We start from the raw sequence: 17,008 nt of genomic DNA on the forward strand, positions 1-17,008 counted from the left end.
TATTTAGGAAAGTGTTACTTTATAAAGATGCTAAATTATTGCTGAGGTACTAAAGCTAACCAGTAAAAAAAAAAAAAAAAAAGTGACGTCAGTTATTACAGCACTGGCAGGTTGTTTTCACCCTCACACTGCAACTGCTGTTCAGTACGTTTTATAGATGGGGCCACTGGGGACCACATCTGAAATGGTATTTTCAGTCTGTTTGAAGTGCTTTTGAGGTTTATGTTTTCCCCATGTGGATATTAAAACAGCCATCTATCTCTTGTTCTGAATATTCTGTCAGATCAATCTCGACTGCTTTGAAGAGCACGGAGGTGGCTCCAGTGGTACGGAATTTGTTTGGTTTCAAACATTTGGGAGTGGGATCGAGTTTCAGGTTAACATCCAATCAGAAGAGCAGACTAATCGGGTTTCTTATTTTCATATTGTGTTGGGCAGGTTTTTGGACCTTCGGAGGTAAGTTGCCTATTCCAGTCTTTTTTGACTGCCTGTGTTTTTATTTTACTCTCTAGCAGAACCTGTGGAAAAAACTCCAAGTCCCAAATACCCTTCTGTAGCATCTGGGGTTTGTGCACATATATTTTCATTCTTTTCCTTCCAGAGGTTTTAAAGCCCATTAAGGCAGGTCCGTTTACATGTAGATGCTGCAGTATTTTTTAATGACTTACATTGTTTAAATAAAGACCTACTATGTACGGTACAGTATTCTATATATATGGTCTTCGCCATGACATGATTGATCTGGAAACAAATGACATCAAACAATACATTTATAATATGTTACATGATCTTACTTAATAGCTCAGTGTTAAGCAAAAGATTGAAACCTCAACTTGCCAGGTTAGTCTTAAAAAAAGCAACCTTATAGTTTTGATGAAGAAAACATCAAATACACCCGAAACATTTTAAATAATTTTATTACCTCTTCAAAAGTTGTACATAAGTTATCATGTCATACATTAGATGATACAGGTAAAAAATAGGATGAGATATAGAAACAGGTGTGTATAGCTTGCTATCATTTTTTTTTTAATGGAAACATGGAATTCATTTTTTGTGCTTGTAGATTTGGAGTAGCACTTGGTTGACAAAATAAAAAGGTTGGAACCTGCCTTTGAAATAATGAAACTGATGTACCTTAAGGAGAAGCTATGTAGGGTATGTAATACCAACGTTATTTAAACAAATGTGTTTGCCCTTCTTGTGTTGATAGTTTGTATATCACTCTACGTCATCACAGACAGCGATTTACAAAGTGAAGCATACATGCGTTAAAATAACTGAAACAACTGATTTAACCGCTAATTACCAATAATACAATTCTATATATCCTGGAAAAGAAGACATAGAAAGGAAAAATGACAATGTCTTGGAAACAATTGGCAGATTATGTAATGAAAGAAATGGGCACCCAACAAAAAGGAAAATGTGTGTCCCTCCTTCCAACCAACTGCTATTTTTTACAAGTTATTATTTACTGCATCCTTATAAAACAGTGACAAACACAGCATTGAAAATACAGTCAATAACACTGTAAGATAAAATCATACAATATTACACAGAGAAACAGTGTTACTGAGCATTCTCCATCAATCCACTAGCAACAGCATTTCCACACTAGATTGTAAAATGGCTGCTGAGGCTTGGTTTACATCCATAATAATGATTTTTATTATCTTTTTTATTCAGAAATAATTCGGCACTCTCATGTGCATGTGGGTGAGCAGAATACGTGTGATTTGAGCCTGGTTGGGTGAATAAATTAATTTTAAAAAAGTGACAAAACCTTCAGCTGCTAATCTGACAGCGAACACGTTTTCAGAACTATTTTGCCAGAGCAAATGTTATACAGATACTGTATCATATAACATGCCAATCCGATTAATGTTCATGTCCCTCTCTCTCTCTCTCTCTCTCTCTCTCTCTCTCTCTCTCTCTCTCTCTCTCTCTCTCTCTCTCTCTCTCACACTTTTTGCCATTGCCTTACCCTTGATCTTACCCAGATGCTGTTTCAAAAAGTATGCACTTCCTTGTGAGGGGAAGTAAACAAAACAAATAAAAAAAACTCAATTTGTACTTTCTATGATGGGTTGAGGGAAAGAATGCAATCAAATTAGTGGCATCGGTACAGAACGATCTACCAGACCTTGTATTCATTGAGTTAACCTAAAAGGGAAAGGCGCATTCAATGGCACTCCACATTATAACATCTCTTCAGAAGCTTGACTAAGAGGACTCTCTGATCTGGGCATTCACAGAATTATTATAACACTGTGAAGTGCTTCTTGCCCTTCACAATTAACACGATAAAATCACTACCGACACAGAACGTTGAGTGTGGGATAAAGATTGATTCCTATCTCTTGAAATGCAATATAGTACCTGCTAATCCTTCAGTATTCTTAGTTTATAAGTTTTACATCAAAAACCAAAACAGGCCAAACATGATATCACAGGGTGTGCTGGCTAAAAACAACATGTCATTTTCAGAAGGTCTGTTATTGCAACACTCTTTGATAAACACTGCCATTAATTCAAACGTTCAGCTCTCTAATGGAAGAAGGACATTCCTGGCAACAAAATGCAACTCACAAAATGTGCCATGTATAAAATCATAACATTGTATGGTCATGCGGCTTATTCAGTTCATAATAATCCTATAATTGAATATGACAGTGCTAAAGTCTGCAAAACTAACAACTGTCCCGTCTGGTTATCATGTGCAAATTAGGTTATAAAGAGACATTAATTGAGCAACAGGAGCCCTGCATTGAATGATTTGCATCAAGTTAAGTGTTATAAGATATTAACTTAATTGCAATCTATCTATCTAACCCAGGGCTTCCCAGCCCTGGTCCTCAAGACTCTGTGTCTCTTCTGTTTTTCATTCCAACTGAGCTCTCAATTACTTCACTAAACCCTTAATTTGAACTAATAATTTGCTTAATTTTACTTGTTTTTAGCTCTTAAACAGTTGCAGGTTTCAAGTTGGCTATAACATTTTATAAATAACTTGAACTCTGCAGCTTTTTAGGAGCTGAGAGCAATTAAAAAGGTCTAATTAAGCAAATTATTAGTTCAATTAAGGGTCTAGTTAAGTAATTGAGAGCTCCGTTGGAGTGGAAACCAGAAGAAACAGGAGGTTCCCATCACCAGGGTTGGAAAGCTCTGTTCTAACATGAATTTAGTAAATCAGTTTTACATTTATCTCATGCATTCTGGCATCGAATAATAATGTTTGCATGGTTTCTTTGGGGGGGCGGGCGGGGGGGGGGGGGGGGTTCTCTGGGAATTATTTGCTGTCTAATTAGACGTCAAGGCGAAATGAAGGCATGTCACTAGAGTTTTCCTATTAAATAAAATAACAAAGATACAGCTGACAGCGCATAAAGAAGGATAAGCCATCTTACAATGCCTACTACTTAGCAGAATATTATGATATTTCCATATATACAGCTGTATATATCAGGGTGTCAGATAGCACCTATCACGTGATAAGAGGTGTTCCATAATCTTCACCCTTGAACTGGCAGACTAAAGGAGGAATAAAGGAGCTTCGTTTTTTGAGGTAAACAAATGCTTTAAAATATGAGGGAAAAGGCTGCAGTCTTACAGGATTTACAACATAAGGTGATATTCTGATGTATGTCTCCATTACTGGAGTTGTCTATTAAATCAAACAATTCTGAGCCACTTTAAGACCTCTGTTATTTTCTATGGAAACAGGCAATTGTATTAACACATCATGACGCCCCAGGTTTTTTTTCTTTCTCTAATTAATACTTTTTTTTTTTTTTTATCTCCAGTTTGAAAGAAAATCTGGACCATTAAATTGAAATGCCATGCTTATTATAAGATCCATTTCAAAACCACAGATTTGAGACCAATAAAAAAAGATCTACTACTTAAAGGGATAACCGAATATCAAACCAAGCTTTTCCAATAGTATTTTCCTCACTGTTAGCAAGTGTTTTGTATGGGGGTTTTTTTTTGTATTCAATAGAAACGCAGGACAGGAGAATAGCACAGGTCAAAATGGTCTAGATGTTAAATATCTGAATCCCATCTGAATACAAAATATAAATCTGTTCAGGGATCAATTCTAAGGTAAAAAAAATCAAACAAAAAACAGATAAAGGCAAAAAGCTGATCTATTTTATAAACATTCCACTGATTGGAAACTATATTGGATTATAATTTGGAACTGGAACACCTGGAACTGGCCTAGAACATAAAGTACTAGATGAAAAGAATTACAAGATAACTTGTCCCTTAAGTAAATCCTGCATTAAACCAAGTGTTTAAATTATGAAATCACATTTTGTTTTCTTTGTTGTTGTAAAGGGCACACATTACTCACAGGCTCCATAATCTCAGTTAAAGAATCTCAGCACAGGTTGAAAGCATATGAGTGATAACATGAATGTTTTCCGATTTTTTTTACTATGTTTTCTCATCGGATCAAACAGAATTTTGCATGAATAATATATGTGTTGGTGGATGAAAAGGAACAGCATGGCAGTGATAGCCTAGCCCTCTTGGAATACTAAAAACCTGCAATATACCTTTTCGCAAATTTGATATGCTTGATAATGAATGAGACAGATCTTTTCGCCTCATAACACACCCAGCCCAAGCCTGCAATTAAAAAGACAGAAGTGTTTAAAATCGCTCCCTGTCATAGTAACCTGGCTCGCCACAGAGAAGGCTGTGCATCAGTTTTATGCCTGTATTAAAGCTTACCATTGTATTGTGCAGTTTTACCATGCTTAACCCATGGTTATACTGTGCATTTACCTGGTGCCATGTTTATTAATATCTCACTATTCTTTACAATGCTTACCTATGCTTTACCATGCTTTCACTAGGTTTTGTTACATTTTTGATGTGCTTTCACTAAGAGTCAATTTGGATGCACTTCAAACTGCATTAACTGCACCATAACTGTACTGTACATTACTTACTTTTGTTACATTATTTGATACACGTACTTACAACAAAAGTATATGATCTAGAAAGTAACCCATTCTCACACCCACAGACGTGTGTGCTAAGTGCATGTAGTAAGTGTTAGTAAATGGTACTGGTTAAAATGTATACAAAATGGTGGTGACCTTCAAAGCCCTTAAGCTCATCCCGTGCTGTGTGAGTGTGTCAAATTGTATCCTGTAGCTCGCCAGCCAAGTCATTGGATGTGAAAGGGAGGACCCTGTCACAGGTTCTTGTGCAGATGTGTGCAGCTGGGATGTGTAACAGGAGAGGAGTTGAGCGGGTAGACTCGCCCTGCGCTGAGCTGATCAGGAGGTCCGGATTGGCTGGGGAGCGTGCCCGGGGAGGCGGTGTGGAGCGCAAAAAACATCTGCGCTACAGCTCGAGAGTACTGCACTGCCATTGCTACACAGATGAGCGCTGAGCAAAAGCTTGCTTTGTTGATATCGAAGAGGAGAGCGTCCGATAATTATTACGGGAACCCTTTAACTGCGAAGGCTCTGCTCAGCCAGGACTGTCGCAAAGACCCGAAGGCCGGGACACTGGGAGCAACAGCAGCAGGTTAGTTTAGGGGATGCTGATCCCAACCGGTATGGAGAGGGTAATATAGTGTAGTAGGTTCCTGGAGCAGGACGTCTATTTTAATGAGCTTTTATTTTTAGCTATGTTCTGTTTTTGCTTTCTTTATTAAATGTGGCACTAGGGCTACCATTGCTGGTAGCCTATTGGCAGCACCAGTGTTATTAAATCTGCGGGCCTGGGCGGCGTGTCAACACCCAATGCTCTGTGTCTGACTCATTATTATTCAATGACGACCCACACACGAAACACTGTCACAGTGGACCTACCAGTAGTTAAGCTCATTGTCCTGGTGTCTGCTGGATCTTTAAGAAACATTGCACCATATTTATGGCTCTCTATCCTTTAGACCTACTGTATTGCATATATTTTTAAACATTTAAAAAAAGTCTTAACTTTAACTGGCTCTGCTGCTCACTAAGCACTTTATTGTAAAGAACCTGGAGATGATAAGGGGACGTTTAAGCTTAAATTGTTGTTAATTACAGTTATATCACTGCTGCCAATCCTGAGGCTTGACATGATCACGGAACTGCCTTCATCACAGCAGGGGGATGCCAAAGGAAGACAGCCAGAAGAAGGATAAGTAAGGGCATTGACACCAAAGGCTTTGAAATCAATGCCATTAGTGTTGATGGTGGTGGACTGTTATAATTACAGTTTATCTGAGACAAGTCGCATGATGCATAGATCTGTATTGTCTTTAATGCTGGCTGAGCAGTCTTAAGATAGCACTCAGCACTTGTGATTACATGAGTGCTTGAAGAAAGTCAATACCCAAGTCAATGCATCTTGTCCATTTCAGCAGTGATAACCTCACTCTTCACAACAATGAATAGCTATAGATGATCTCAAGGTCCACAGAGTTTTAGAATGTCTCACGATGGCCTATTTAAACCAATGACAGAAATGACAAATACATACTTTTTTACATGCCAAAACTCCACAAGAAAACTGAATTAAAGTCTGCACTTCATCTGCTTTGTGAGATATAATTACAAAACAATGTATTAGAAGATGTGCACAGTATAGTTTTCCATGCAGTTCCTTTACACATCTGTATTCTAAAAAAAATCATCCACCCATACATACAGTATTTTACCAATCAAAGAAACTGTGAGCATGCTGTACTATTAATCTCCACCCTTGTGAGGTAGCAGCCTACCACTGACGACACCTCGTTATGATGGTGAAACACGTCCGGATTAGCGAGGGGCTACTGTGTGATTATGAAAAGCTTTTTGATAGAAACAGGGGGTGAAGGTGGGGCCCCACTATAGAATCTGATGGGATTAAACTGCCTTTCACTATTTATTCGTTACATGACTTGCAGTGCTAGAGATCTCACTAAGAGGATGCAACATATATTTAAATGAGTATATTGTGGCTCTCTTCAATAAAGTATTTTCTCTTAGTACGGACGACAAAATGTATACCTTGTGAACTGTCGCAACGAAAATGCAAACTGCAATCTGTTTGCGCATGCGACGGGCCCATCTTAGTACTTCTACCCCCTCAGTCTTTTTGGCAAAAAAATAAACACCAACAAGTTCAAGCCCATTTGTAGCTGATGGTTGTTGTTGGACATACCTCCATATCGGCCCGTCTCAAGAGACATTAAGATAGTTACATGCACTACTAAACACTGTACACATGAAAGATGTGGCAGTCATTACAGGAAAGATAACAGCTACTTTGAAGTAAAAAAAAAAAAAGCTGTTCACTAAAAAAAAGCTTATATTAAATGCTGGCCTCTACCATTTTGCAGTATGGATTTTGTGACATGTAAAGAATACCGATTTGTGACTGTCAGCTACGAAATCAAAGTAATGGCTAGCATACCGATCTGCATGACTGCAGTGCAACCATGAAATGACACTAGGCTCTTTTTAGGGCACATTTCATGTTACTAGCATGCAATGATGACATTTACAATCCACCGAAAGGGCTATGAACCCACTGACACTGATTTTAATGTAAAAGGGTACCCACATGTGTCTACAGCAGGTGTGTATTGGGGTGTCTGTGATTAGCAACAGATAAAAAGAACAGGCTTGGATAAAAATCATTCAAACACAGATATGCAAATGATGGAGTTTAATTCCAGGACCAACAAAGGTCAAGTCCAGACCAAATCAGGACAAGCCCATATTCTCTGAACAACAAACTCCAGTGCAGCATCGCTGCACAGACATTATTCCCAGTATATTTTGCATATGGTGATAAAACGAGCTGGTATTCCAACCCAGTTTCAGTCCCAACATTTCAATAAGCCCCTTGATTTTATTGGTCAATCCTAGCAACTCATGTTGCTTTTGCTGCCGTCTAAGTCTTATTTCAATGGTTGCAGACACCTCAGTGAAAATGGTGCCAAATGAATGAGCCAGTAAAACCGAGGTGCTGAAACTGAAGCTGAAATTTCCACAGACACAGGTTGTTTCATGGAATGCTGAACAGTGTTTAATAAAGTACTGTGGATTGAATTACTGCATTTTTTATTTTACCAGGTTTCAAATACAATAATCAGTTTGGGTGACAAATGTAAAGGTGACCCAGAGCACCCTGCATATTCCAGCACTTGATACGCGTCTGTTTCGGCAGCATGGGAACAATGGGCGTATGTTACACATTATCAGGTTCAGAAGTAGAATGAACTGCAGATACCAGCAGCATTGACAGCCATATTGCCATTAGCGTTGGCGCTGATGAGCGTATGTTCTTATCAAAGACAATCAGTGCTGCAGCTGTTGATAAAGAACATTGCTAAGGGGAATATTCCTTCTCCTTGGTGTGGTCATCCGTGGTGATCTTTGTGAGGATTAACACCTCAATTTAAAATGAAATTACAGCTGAACCAATGGCCCTTTGCTCCACATGGCTTATGGGTTTTATTCTGGTAGGGATATTGATAAAGGTGTTTTACATGTTTCCCTTGATCTGTTTTTTTTGTATTTCTTTATTGTATCTTAAAATTGTGGTCTCGCATTTTAAAACTATAACATTGTTTATTATATTCTGGCATTCCATTATTGCAGGACATATTTATCATGCAGGTTACTAAAAAAAATAATAATAATAATTAGCACAATGTTAATGTTTTGGTCCACTGGCATATACTTTATAATGTTGAATAAGAATGTACATCAAAGAAAACGTTAACAAATCATAATGTGTATCCCTTATTTACAATAAAATGTGTCTGGTCAAAAGGTAATTGATCTACTGTGCATACAGTGAAGCAGCTGACATCAATGAGGGTACATTTATCAGTCGATACAGTAACTGAAGACAGGTTATTCTATCTATTTTTTTTACATAGAAATAGATTATGCAGAAACCGATTTCTAGAAATTCGGTAGCTTGGGATGGTGAACAACATGTTACTGTTTAAAAAAAGCCACATCTAGATTGTTATTTTGAAAACTGAATTGATGATATAAATGCAAAATGGATCTGAAACCATAAGCCCTGAGTTGCCAGCATTAGTTAGTTTGATAAAATGTATAATGTTTTGCCGGTTTGACACAGGTACCAAACAAGCAATACATATGCCTTTTCAATTGCTTGTAGTATGGAAATTCACTTAGTAGCAACAATATATCATATACTTTTTATCTTCAATATCTATACTCTGAAAATATTTCATCATATTACTAAAAAGGAATATAGCACTCATCACTTAAAAATACCACCATGTATAATATTGAGGAGAAAACTTTCGTTTTTTCCTACATACTACTGCCCACTGCAGATGTCAGTGGTTAACAATAAAATCAAAAACAAAATCAAACAAACAAAAACATTAACAGCCTTTTTTTTTAGACCATGGTACAATGGGGGCGTTCGATTGCAGCAACAAAGAGGGCAGTCATCTTCTGTACACAGACTTTCAAACTGACAAAAAGAAAAAACGTATTGTATTTTTGCAATTTCAAAATTGAAGATTGGGTCTCCTGCTTTGTGCAAAAGTCTGTGGTGCTGAAAAGAAAGAAACCGGACGCTGCCCCTCGGAGATAGTTTTGCATCAAAATTTGAGCAGGAGCTGCACACAGAGAATCATCAACAGGTAGGCCGAGGCATGAATTCCTGTGCCACTGCTCTTCCCATCCTGCGCTGCTCCAAGATCTGTAGGAGGGGGAGTAAACATTCATTTAAAGACCGTTTTGTTTTGCTCCAGTACAAAACGATAGGTGTCCATAAAGTCCTGTTTTTACCATGGACAAGTATACAAACCTAATCCGACACTGGTTAGGACAGCAATGGTTAGGGTTAGGGTCAGGGTTAGGGTTAGGGTTAGGGAGGCTTGGTGGTCCAGTGGTTAAAGAAAGGAGGTCCCTGGTTCTAATCCCCGCTCAGCCACTGACTAACCATGTGACCCTGAGCAAGTCACTTAACCTCCTTGTGCTCTGTCCTTCGGTTGAGATGTAAGACTTAAGTCCTATTTTAAGTGTGCAGCAGTTGTTGATGCATAGTTCACCCCTTAATCTCTGTAAGTCGCTTTGGATAAAAGCGTCTTCTAAATGACTAATTAATAAAACATTCCGTTAAGCTAATTTTAAATTCGGATACAAATTTCATGTAATCTTTGAACAAAAAAAGACTTTATGGACCAAGCTATCTTTTGTACATTTAAGTTACTACAGAGCTGATGGTTTTTTTCAACACCAGACACAGCTAGACTGCAAAGACTCTGAAATGCAGCAACTGTTGTTACTAGCTTATAACTTGAAAATTAAAGCATGCCTTTGCTGAATCTAGTAGCTAAGGTAGTAGTAGTAGTAGTAGTATATCGATTGTCAGCAAGAACAGTTTGATCCACAGCACTGCTTAACTAACAGAGTTAATTAAACAATGTAAAAAATGTACATTAAAACAATAGAGTGGAAAGGAATGCGATGTGATGGGTATACTGGTTTTGAAACATTGTATACACTCTATTTTATTGACTTAATATGACAAGTTTATGTGTATAATCTGAATATAACTAGTAAAGGACACAAGCGTTTTTTTTTTTTGTTTTTTTTTAGTAACGTGTTGAAAGTGTGAAACTGAATATTGTGGGGTTACCTGCTTTAAATGGCTTCAACCCTTTCCTAAAACAAGTTCCTGGAAGGTCTGTTATGGAACATTGCCCTAAAATGTGCCAGTGCCACTGAAGTTTTGGGTCTGTTTACACAGCTGCTGGAGAAAATACTAAGAGGTTTTCATAAAATAAGTGGTGGTGCTCAGCTGGCTTTAGCAGACATTCATTCAAGGAGCCAGTGTCATTCCATCAGCCAGAGAGCTCTTACAATTTCCTTTCATCTGTCCGCCCAAAACTCATGAAGCTCCAAACAAAGGGAAAAGGTCATTTGTTGGCACTCTGAGTTGTGTTTGTTTTGAAAGTTTTATGATTTATTATGTTGACAGTCAATGGAAAATTCTGTCTTTGCCAGGCCTTCATTCTTTTCGGCAAAATGCCACGCTGTAACTCGTGAAGCGTCTGATGCCATGGTGGAATGGACAGCGAGGGAGAGGGCTTGACTCTCTTGACCTCTATCCGTTTTGGAGACGTAACAGTTTACAACAGCTACACAATACATGTTATTCAAAAGTAGCTGGAACATACACTATAGAACTATAGATCTGATTTATTTGCTGCAACACGAATAAACATCAATAGAAGGTGTTGACATTGTTTTTGTCAAAAATATACATATATATATATTTTACAGTTTTAATATAATTTCGCTACAATTTCCAAACTGAAATTTCAATAATTCCAAAATGAACAAGGTTATTTGCATCATAAAGGCTCATGAATGAGTTCAGAAGCTGTTCTATAGGGGATATTAAATTGGGTTAGCAGGTTAGAGAGATGTTTTCTATATTAGACGTATGTTAAATGTTATACATTTCCTTTATGTATCATACTTATGAGCTAATTGAGTGTTATTGGAATTTACTGTAATGCATATACAAACCTCTCAGTATTGCATACTTTGTAGATGTTGTCTTCTCTAAAAGAAATTAAATCATTTTATATTAGATTTGAGGTTTGAGGGAATACAGAACACTGGTGAAAAGCTGCTCTTAGATGACAATACAGGTCTTGGTAAGATTCTGCATAGACTAAATACGAACTCTAGCAGTTGACAGTGGATAAGCTGCATGAAGACCCAACCTGAAATCACATCAATGTTATTTATTGTCACCCCAAGCCAGATAACGGCCATATTTTAGACCCAGTCTGATTTGGAGTACCATTTTCAAGTTACTTTTGAACAAGTCTAAACTGGATTGCTTAATTGCAGATCCCTTCTGCAGCCACAAGGGTGTTGAGAAGAATGAGAAGTACCTAGGACTGGATTCAATCAAAATGACAGGCGGCGACATTGACTTTGATTTAATTCAGGCCCTAGTCATGGAAGCTCCCAATCCTGCATCATAATGATGGCAGTCTAGTTCATCCAAAACAGAAGAGCTGAAATGACCACATTATGGTCACTGACCATGCACAGCTGCTCCTTCCATTACTTCCATTATAAATATATCCCACGTTCCAGATCATTATCATTATCTAGCTGGAGGATAAATCCTTGACCAATCAACCAGACAGGTCAACCTTAATCACTGCTGGCCATATACAAGCTAATCAAATGCTGTCCAGACGGCAGATTACTATACTAACCCGCTTGGTGCATAGCACACAGTGCACAGAGGTAAGCGCTGACATTACTGCAGAAAAAAAATCCTTATGTAGGACCATACCACCTCCTCCTCCTAGCATGACTGCTTTGCAGAGCACTGTGGCAGCATGGCTTTAACTTGCAGGGAACCGTTAATCTGGCGGATTACAACAGCATTCTTAAGGGACATGCCTTGCCATCTTCGTCGTGGTTGATGGGCTTGTATTTGCCAGACACTAATTAAGTCAGTAAGAGCAATGTTTAGCATGACCATGGCACTGTAACATAAGAACATGCATGGGACGAAGAAGAAGAAGAAGAAGAAGAAGAAGAAGAAGAAGAAGAAGAAGAAGAAGAAGACATTATGCGATTTGATGTTTGTTTTGCTTTTCTGTGTTTAATTTAAACACAAATAACGCTGTCTCCTAATTATGGACCCTGACAACCTCATTATAATGGGGTAGCATGGTATAGCACTGGGGCAGCAGTGTGGAGTAGTGGTTAGGGCTCTGGACTCTTGACCGGAGGGTCGTGGGTTCAATCCCTGATGGGGGTACACTGCTGTTGTACTCTTGAGCAAGGTACTTTACCTAGATTGCTCCAGTAAAAACCCAACTGTATAGATGGGTAATTGTATGTAAAAAAGAATGTGATATATAAATAATGTGATATCTTGTAACAATTGTAAGTCGCCCTGGATAAGGGCATCTGCTAAGAAATAAATAATAATAATAATACATATATATATATATATATATATATATATATATATATATATATATAACATCCTAGTACCGTACACTAGTAAAATAAAACATAATTCTGTTGGCAAGAAATGAAGAAAATTATTGAAATGTAGGCTACGTAATCAAGTAATAGTGTTTCAAACAAACTGAGATAGGTGGGCTTTAGTCTAGCATCGTTATGGTTTTAATGAGTTTTCCACTGTTGTCTGAATCGAAATGCACCTAATTAAAATGGATAACGTGGTCTACTTGGATGATCTACAGGAACTTGAAAGCAATCTAATTAATGCCAACTGATCTGTTTGGCATGTATTGTCAAAGGGATCAAATGAATGATTAAACTGGAAAATGGGACTCATTTCAAACTAATGAAGAAGTGGTTTTAAGTAGAGTAATTGAATTGAAAACACATTTGGTTATGGTCACTGTTTGAACAGAAATGTAACAATGTTACCAGGGTACAGTACACCCCAAAGCAAGTTTGATTTGAGTATTGAATTGAGTATTATCAGCTACCTTTTAGAAACTAAAAGTATATGTAAAAAATAATATGTTAATGCTGTGGCAGGTGTAGTATCTACAGTAGATCTGAGTGGTTAAAATGTTGAATGGAAATCGGTAAGAGATTTTGTATTACAAAAGTGTAAGGACACATATGGGAGAATTGTGCATGTATGCATCTGTGCAAACAGTTAACACTCTGTACTAGTAACCACGTAATTACATTGTAGTGACTGTGTAAATACAGATATTACACAGTAACTACTGCATTGTTACATGCAAATGGCCTGTTAACGACATGTTGTTACCTGACGCATTTTCAAAGCCTGTTTTTTTTTAAAGCCCATTTTGAAGAACTAAATCGAGTTTCCAGATCAGTGTATTCTTATTTTTCAAAGCACTATATAAACATGATCAAAATAAAACTCCTTAAAACATTCCATAAAACAGTCCCTAAAGATTTGTATATAAAGTCCAACATCTGACACTTAATACATATTACTTTGCACTTTAAATGACATATTTTGTTAGATCCACCTACTGAGAAACACCTCAATTAGCCAGAATTCCAATCAGGTGATGGCTCAATAGGGCAAAAAGTACATGTGTTCCTTATTGCACTGTGTTATCTTACTCCAAAGGAGCAGATTGGTATATTAATAATAATGACACATGTGATAACATCAACTGGTAAACCTAATTACCACATAAGAACATAAGGCGATGCATATTATGCTCTGAATCTGGCTTGGTGTTGATACAGATTGCATTTCAAACTACTGGCTAACACAGAAAAAACATACTGTATTTTCTAACAGCAGTGTAAATAAGGAACGTGCCAGATGAGGTGCCTGCCATCTCCTGTTGGATTCATCAGACTGCTGTCTAAAAGTATCTGAGCATCTTGTTTTGTTTCCAAAGGGTAATATGACAGCAAGGGGGGGGGGGGGGGGGTCTGTTATAGGATACACTGACAGCTCTACCACACAGGGACTGCAAGGTGGAGTACACAAAAAGTTTGTCTCTGTATAAACCCAACCGTCATGTCTCTGACTATGTCCTCTAAATGTGGTGATGGCTGCATGTCAGTGCAGTAAGAAAGGTATCAAGAAGACTATATGCACACATGTTGCAGCATGTTCCTTGTATGTAAGGTAAAACTGAAGGCAGAAAGATATTAGGCTTGCCTTTTGGATTCCCTGATTGAAGATACAGGCCAGTTGTTCTTGACTAAACTCTCGAGAAGTATAAGACTTGTGTGAAAATCTATTTTCACGCTGCAGTTTATTCTAACAGTAAGGTAATGAATTGTAGCTTGTGCTTAAATTTGTATAAGCAACTGAAAAAGCACCAATAAGTAAGACTTGAGTCAGGAATTTTAAAAGCAGAATATATCTCTGCATGGAACCGTATATTTACATGGATTGTTAAATATCTGAATACCAAAGCTCTCCCTCATCCAGGCTGTCAACTTCCCCTTACATCATACTATGATACGCTGAAATCTACCTGCCGTAACAATTTAAATGTTCCAGCTCTTAACTTTTAATTGTGAGAAATTAACTGTGGCCTCTTGGGGGTCTTCATCTCGGAATACATCAACTCACAACATCAAGCCATCTTCCAGCCTCAGGGTCCATTTTACAATGGTGTAGCTGAGGTTTCATCAGCGAGCTTGTTGTGTTTAACAGCATTAACTATTGAGTGTGTGTGTGTGGTTGTAAAGCAACAGTTAGTCATATCACAAAACACAGAGCAAATATTCGAATGCACTATATTACTGTTACCAGTATTAGTTCCTATAATGTGTCAGCTGGTTGACGGTATCAACGTGCAGGGCATAAACATCTAACTCGATGAGTTTCTTAATGGGAAATGACGAGGAATTAGTGTGCTTTGCGTATTTACAGTTTTCCTCCGTTTGTCGAGTAAAATCGTGAAAAATATGATTCGGTATAACTTTTGTTTCAAAATGCAAACTGTAAATTAATTCTATCAAAAAAATAAGTAACGTCCAGCTTAAGTTAAACAACAACAACAAAAAAAAAAACTACAAAGGACTGTTTTGTCAAAGGGTCAGTCCTGTAGGCATTCCATTAATATTCCTTTTAATTTCTGTTGAACTTTACTCATTGCACCCTGAGTTTCTTTAGGGAGATCCATCCAATTATTGCATGACACAATACATTATATAAAGCAATGCAACAGGATTAGAATTACAATTCAAGTAGTTAATTTACCCCAAGGGAGGAAACACTAAACCTTACCTTAAAATCTGTAGTTTAATTAACACATTCAACACCTAACAATACAAACATTCAGCATGACTCTTACTGGTAAGTGACCTGTATCGAACTTGAGTATGGGACTACACTTTAATATACCTATCTGCATTTTGTTTCAACTGGTTATGTGCCTGAATTAAAAATAAATAATTTTTTTTTTTTTTTTTGGCATCTGAAACCATGTCTCAGTTTTGCTGACCATAGTAGCTTTGGAGAGAGTGCAAAGAAGAGCAACTAGACTAATTCCATACAAGGCTAACTTGTACAGCCTGAGTTATGAGAATAGCTAGAGGAAACTAAACCTCTATGCTAGAAAATGAGACTTGATAAAAGTTTTCAAAACCCTATGAAAAAAATCAGTTCACGATGATGGTTCTGCAAGAGCTGTATGGATTTCTGGGAACAATAGAACTTCAACGCATTGTTGGGCCATACCTTCTCTCTCACCACTGTTTAGTTTTCTCTACAGTAGAGATCTAATAGCATAGAAGTGTATTATTACAAAAAAAAAATACATATAAAACACAACTCAAGATTTACAATCAAGCTTCCCTGCACATGCTATACAGTACAGCTCTCACAGTTACTTACATGGGCAAAAGTAAAGCAGGTTAAAAGCACAATGTAGACAGGCCACGTGGAGAGATGAAGAAGGTGGAAAGAAAAAACAAAATGACGTGTTAATAAAAAGACAACAAAAGAACAGTGTACCATTCCACACACGAGGAAGCTCTGTTTCATCACAGTTTTGTATGAGTATGTAATCTTGACATGACAAATGATGCATATATGGTTTGGTCCCATCGAATTATTACAAACATGGGAAAATATGTTTTTTTTAATAAACTCTGAAGGATATTATGTGGTTTTATTTAAATACATTCTTTTGGTGTAATAAGGTGTATTAGAAACACATCAGGATGTGTATACTTTCAAACATTCCCATGAACTGTGGACAAAAATAGCAGCAATGTGCATTCATGGGCTAAACAAGTCTCACATGCAATTAGAGATAACTAATCTTCATCAGTGTGGGAATGGGAGGGTTCACTCATGCATGTATGAACGGCTGCACTATCCGTGAAAAAGAAGGGATTATTGACAGCAAACATTCATAATGCTCAATACTGACCTTGCACCAGTGTTGAGCTTGTGGGCTCATTTGTTTCTACACCAGAAGAAAGAAAATTAGAAAAAGAAAAGGAATATCATTTTATTCTGTATCATTTGCTTTCTTGTG

General features: G+C 37.4%; 1 protein-coding gene across 7 annotated transcripts in view; it reads right to left on the reverse strand.

The window, feature by feature from the left end:
- Positions 1-899: 899 nt before the first annotated feature.
- Positions 900-17,008, reverse strand: part of LOC117397310 (opioid-binding protein/cell adhesion molecule-like) — a 244,977-nt gene continuing 228,868 nt past the window's right edge. For 3 of the 7 annotated variants that reach the window (XM_034913058.2, XM_059009985.1, XM_034913057.2), the window contains 3 exons: positions 16,901-16,936; positions 11,532-11,567; positions 900-9,693 (listed from right to left, as the gene is read on the reverse strand). In XM_034913058.2, the coding sequence (XP_034768949.1) occupies positions 9,593-9,693; positions 11,532-11,567; positions 16,901-16,936 (173 nt within the window). In that variant the 3' untranslated portion in view covers positions 900-9,592. The remainder of the gene's footprint in view (positions 9,694-11,531; positions 11,568-16,900; positions 16,937-17,008) is intronic. The other 4 variants (XM_059009981.1, XM_034913059.2, XM_059009983.1 and 1 more) reach the window with 4 other exon arrangements.

This window comes from Acipenser ruthenus, chromosome 40 (assembly GCF_902713425.1).
Source record: "Acipenser ruthenus chromosome 40, fAciRut3.2 maternal haplotype, whole genome shotgun sequence".
Lineage (NCBI taxonomy): Eukaryota > Metazoa > Chordata > Actinopteri > Acipenseriformes > Acipenseridae > Acipenser > Acipenser ruthenus.